At 38.8% G+C, this 4,328-nt stretch overlaps 1 protein-coding gene across 1 annotated transcript; it reads left to right on the forward strand.

Annotated features, from left to right (window-relative positions):
- The first annotated feature begins 243 nt into the window (after positions 1–243).
- On the forward strand, positions 244–3,811 carry LOC110414374 (O-fucosyltransferase family protein). Its single transcript, XM_021425516.2, has 6 exons — positions 244–1,088; positions 1,285–1,453; positions 2,001–2,090; positions 2,261–2,544; positions 2,666–2,924; positions 3,167–3,811. The coding sequence occupies exons 1-6, from the start codon at positions 463–465 to the stop codon at positions 3,398–3,400; spliced, it is 1,662 nt and encodes a 553-aa protein (XP_021281191.1). The 5' UTR covers positions 244–462; the 3' UTR covers positions 3,401–3,811.
- The last annotated feature ends 517 nt before the right edge of the window (positions 3,812–4,328 follow it).

Consider the following 4,328-nt stretch of genomic DNA (forward strand, 5'->3'; position numbering starts at 1 on the left):
AGGGCAAGGGGTTAGATGATTATTTATAATGCAATCATTATGCCTATTAGGGGCTGTAGCTAGTACTGTATTTATATCGAGATGGTATACCAAAATAAAAAGGGCATAATTGTCATCACGGAAAGAAATGAGTTTAATTCAACTTACATCTGGCAAGCGAGTAGGGATTACTAAATATAGTCAAATCAGCGAGTATTAATACAACAAAATAAAAATTCTATAATTCTAAAATGAAAAGTCCAAACTTCTCTTCTTTTTTAAGAACGCGTACTGAATTGTTCAGACTTCGCGTTCCCGCCGCCCACTGTTTCTTCTTCATTTCCTCTCTCTTAAACATTTAGTTGCCGAAGGAAAGCGTAAAGTAAAACATCTCTCTTCTTCTTCTTCGTCTTCTTGGTTTAATAGACAAAAGTACTTAAATCAAGGAACAAGAAACACCAGCTGGTTTAGGTTTTATGTTCAATGGCAAAATCAAAGAATTGTAACGTCAAGAAGCAGTCATATATTTCAGTTCCATCTCAGATTATCAACTCTCTTTCCTCTTCTTCTCTCCAGTCTCTCCTCGTTTCTCCAAAGAAAAAGAACTCAAACAGGTTCTTTTTTGGCTACAACTCATGCAGAAGCCCCAGGGTTTGGTTGTTTGCTCTCTTTCTCTTCGGCCTTGTTGGCATGCTCAGGTTGGGCTGGAATGTTGACACTCTGATCCCATTCTCTCCCTACCCCTGTCTCCAAACTCAATCCAAACCACATCAGAGTTTTGCTTCCAACATTGACCCAGTTGGTAAAAAAGACGACTTTCTGATCGCAAATAATAGCGGTCAACCTTCTCACCATTCTCATTCGGAAAGTGAGTTTTGGAAGCAGCCTGATGGGATGGGCTACCGGCCGTGTTTGGCCTTCAGTGCCGAGTATAGAAGAGCAGGTGAGGCCATTGTGAAGAACAGGAGCAAGTATTTGCTGGTGGTCGTTTCAGGTGGCATAAATCAGCAAAGGAATCAGATTGTGGATGCTGTTGTCATTGCTAGGATTCTTGGAGCTGCTTTAGTTGTTCCCATCTTGCAAGTCAATGTCATCTGGGGTGATGAAAGGTAAATTCGTACCTACCTCTCTTCTCTTCTGTTGCTGATTTGGGGTCATCTATTTAACCCACATTAGTTCGATTTTCATCCTGCTACATTAGATATTACTACATATTTCCCTGACTTAAGCTTCATTTTTTAGTTTAATTTAATCTATCATCCGTTTCTCGTTTCATCTGGGGTGATGATGTTTTGTTGCTTGCAGTGAATTTTCTGATCTATTCGATTTGGCTCATTTCAAGAGGGTTCTTGCCAATGATGTGCGTGTACTGTCGTCCTTGCCTTCTACGCATATAATGACAAGGCCAGTAGAGGAGAAACGGACTCCACTTCATGTCTCGCCACAATGGATTCGTGCACGTTATCTTAAGCGGGTATGGAATCCTTTTCCTCTATGTTATTTCAGCAAGCAATATAATTTGTTTCTTTTTGCCAATTTGTCTGTTAAAGCTTGGCTGTGTAATAAGAACAAGTTTTGGAGGTGTGTATTTTTCAACCGGAGATTATGCCCCACCAGTTCATTGATGTTATTATTAAGAATGAACTAAGATTACGGTTCTATTATGGTAGTTGAAGAAGCTTCTAATTTGTTCCTACTTGGATACAAGTCTTCAGTTGATTAACCACTATCAATAATTGCACTTCTTGAAACAAATTCATCTTACTTCTTGGGGTCACTCTGACACATGCTAGTTGTCATCCATGTTAGTTCTGGTTACAGTCCTGTATTTGCCAAATGATTTTGGTGGTTGAACAGATATGCCTTCTTAATAGAATTGTGACTCACTGTGTTAAAGATTAGGAGTTAAAAAGTCTTATGATCAATTAGATATGTTGTACATGTTGAATGTGAACTCCTTGTCTTTTTGTTTTCTTTTCTTTTAAACTGCACATATTGACATGATTCTCTTTGTGCTAAAGATAAACAGGGAAGGAGTTTTACTTTTAAGAGGTCTGGATTCAAGGCTCTCTAAAGATCTTCCTCCTGATCTTCAAAAGCTTCGCTGCAAGGTACTTAAATTCTCACTCTTTGCTTCTAGTTCATGTCTACACTTTTACGCTGTGATTTGCAGAACTTTGCCCTGTTCTATACAATGTTCTGATACTTTATTATTGTTTCTTCTAGAATTATATACTATTCTAAATTTAGCAGATTCTAATTTTTCAATGTTTAATATCAGGTGGCATTTCAAGCATTAAGATTTGCCCCACAAATCCTTGAACTTGGTAACAAGCTCGCTCAGAGAATGCAGAGCAAGGGACCCTACCTTGCTCTTCATCTTCGAATGGAGAAGGATGTATGGGTGAGGACTGGTTGCCTTCCAGGCTTGAGCAAGGAGTATGATGAGATGATCCATAATGAAAGGAGAAGACGCCCTGAGCTTCTCACTGCAAGATCAAACATGACTTATCATGAGCGAAAGCTTGCAGGACTGTGCCCCTTGAATGCTTTTGAGGTGACTAGGTAAGAATGAGTTCTGTTATGCAAAGTTGTGCAATGCTATGTGCTCTACTTGATAGCTTTTTTTTATTGAACTATCTTCTAATGAACTGCATGGTTATGTTTGTGTTGTTGTACAATCTAGGCTGCTTAAAGCTTTAGGGGCTCCAAGGAATGCAAAAATATACTGGGCTGGAGGGCAACCACTTGGTGGGAAAGAAGCCTTGTCACCATTAACCAGAGAATTTCCCCACTTCTACAATAAGGAAGATCTTGCATTTCCTGGTGAACTAGAACCATTTGCTAACAAGGCTTCTTTTATGGCTGCAATTGACTATATAGTTTCTGAGAAAAGTGATGTTTTCATGCCATCTCATGGTGGAAATATGGGCCATGCAATTCAGGTATGTGGCCATCATAATGTTTTATTAGCATTGGTTCCCCTGTTGCTTTCCAGTTTTTGTGCTATGGACCTTCAACTATGAAAAAACAATCATATAACTCTTAAACTCTGTTTTTATTTTGTTTTTTTCTTTTGCCTTTTACAAGTCAAATACTGAATTATAATATATCTATCTTTTAAAACCACATATGCTTCTCTGCTGCTAATTTTAAAACTGAAATTTATTGTTGATTGGTGATACAGGGACAAAGAGCGTATGCAGGGCATAAAAAGTATATAACTCCTAATAAAAGACATATGCTCCCTTATTTTCTGAACTCCTCTCTCCCTGAAGCAGAGTTCAGCAGGATCATAAAGGAATTGCACCATGAATCTTCAGGGCAGCCAGAACTCAGGGATAGCAAAGCCGGAAGGGATGTAACGAAGTATCCAGTTCCCGAGTGTATGTGCAACAACGTACATACTCACTCAATATGATACTTTGTAGAATGACAGATTGCTCCATTGAGAATTGAGAATTCTTGGTGCTACCCTGAATTTGAGCCCTTTGAAATTTGATACTAATGACGTTTGGGGCAATGATGATTCTTTGGAGCGCCATTTCAAGAGCGACTGCAGCCTGGTCACCCCTTTTTGCAAGTACTTGCATTTGGTCTTTTGCATATACCATCCTACTTGCATGTGTATGTATTCAAGGCAAGAAAGATGTCCACATATAATGAGAGTATATATCTGATAGCTTATCATTCTTTAATTCTTTACAGGAAGAGTTTTTCCCATTTTAAGAATAGGTTTTTTACTTTTTCATTCTTTCCACTGAGTATATGTACCTCATTGTTATACATGTATATTTGTTAATAAAGCGTTTCCCTCTTGAAAGCACCCTCATTTTCTTGTCTAGCCTCTTTGCAGTTTCACGTAATTGAAGTTCTCTTGTCTGATTATCGAGGATAATGCTGTGCGGAACAGAACCAGTTTTAGGAGATTTATGGTGCTATGATCAACCCTTGACCTTAATAGCATAAGTTAAACTGGTGTTTCTGACGATTGAGCTCCTTGGAGTAAAGCACTAGCCGCTAATATCCAAAATAGGCAGAAAATATCAGGACAAAAATGATTGTATGTCGGTTATAGTGTTAATCCGCAGTTATGCCACAAACCTGCTGTTACCCAAATAAGCATAATGGTCATGAATAAATGTTATGGCTTTTTCAGGACCGGCCAGCAGTGTTCATCCTTTTGTCTACATGCTCTTTGGTTCTTAGTCCAGTCCAGCATGCTTGAAGCTCGTTATCAAACTGGTAACCGGAGGAGAGCTTGTAGTAGTGGTTTACATATATAGTCAGTAACCCATTGCTTGGCTGTTGGGCTCTCAATTGCCATTACCCTGGAAGTTGATACAAAA

This window comes from Theobroma umbraticum, unplaced genomic scaffold (assembly GCF_002168275.2).
Source record: "Theobroma umbraticum cultivar Fairchild unplaced genomic scaffold, ASM216827v3 scaffold_4.1, whole genome shotgun sequence".
Taxonomy (NCBI): Eukaryota; Viridiplantae; Streptophyta; class Magnoliopsida; order Malvales; family Malvaceae; genus Theobroma; species Theobroma umbraticum.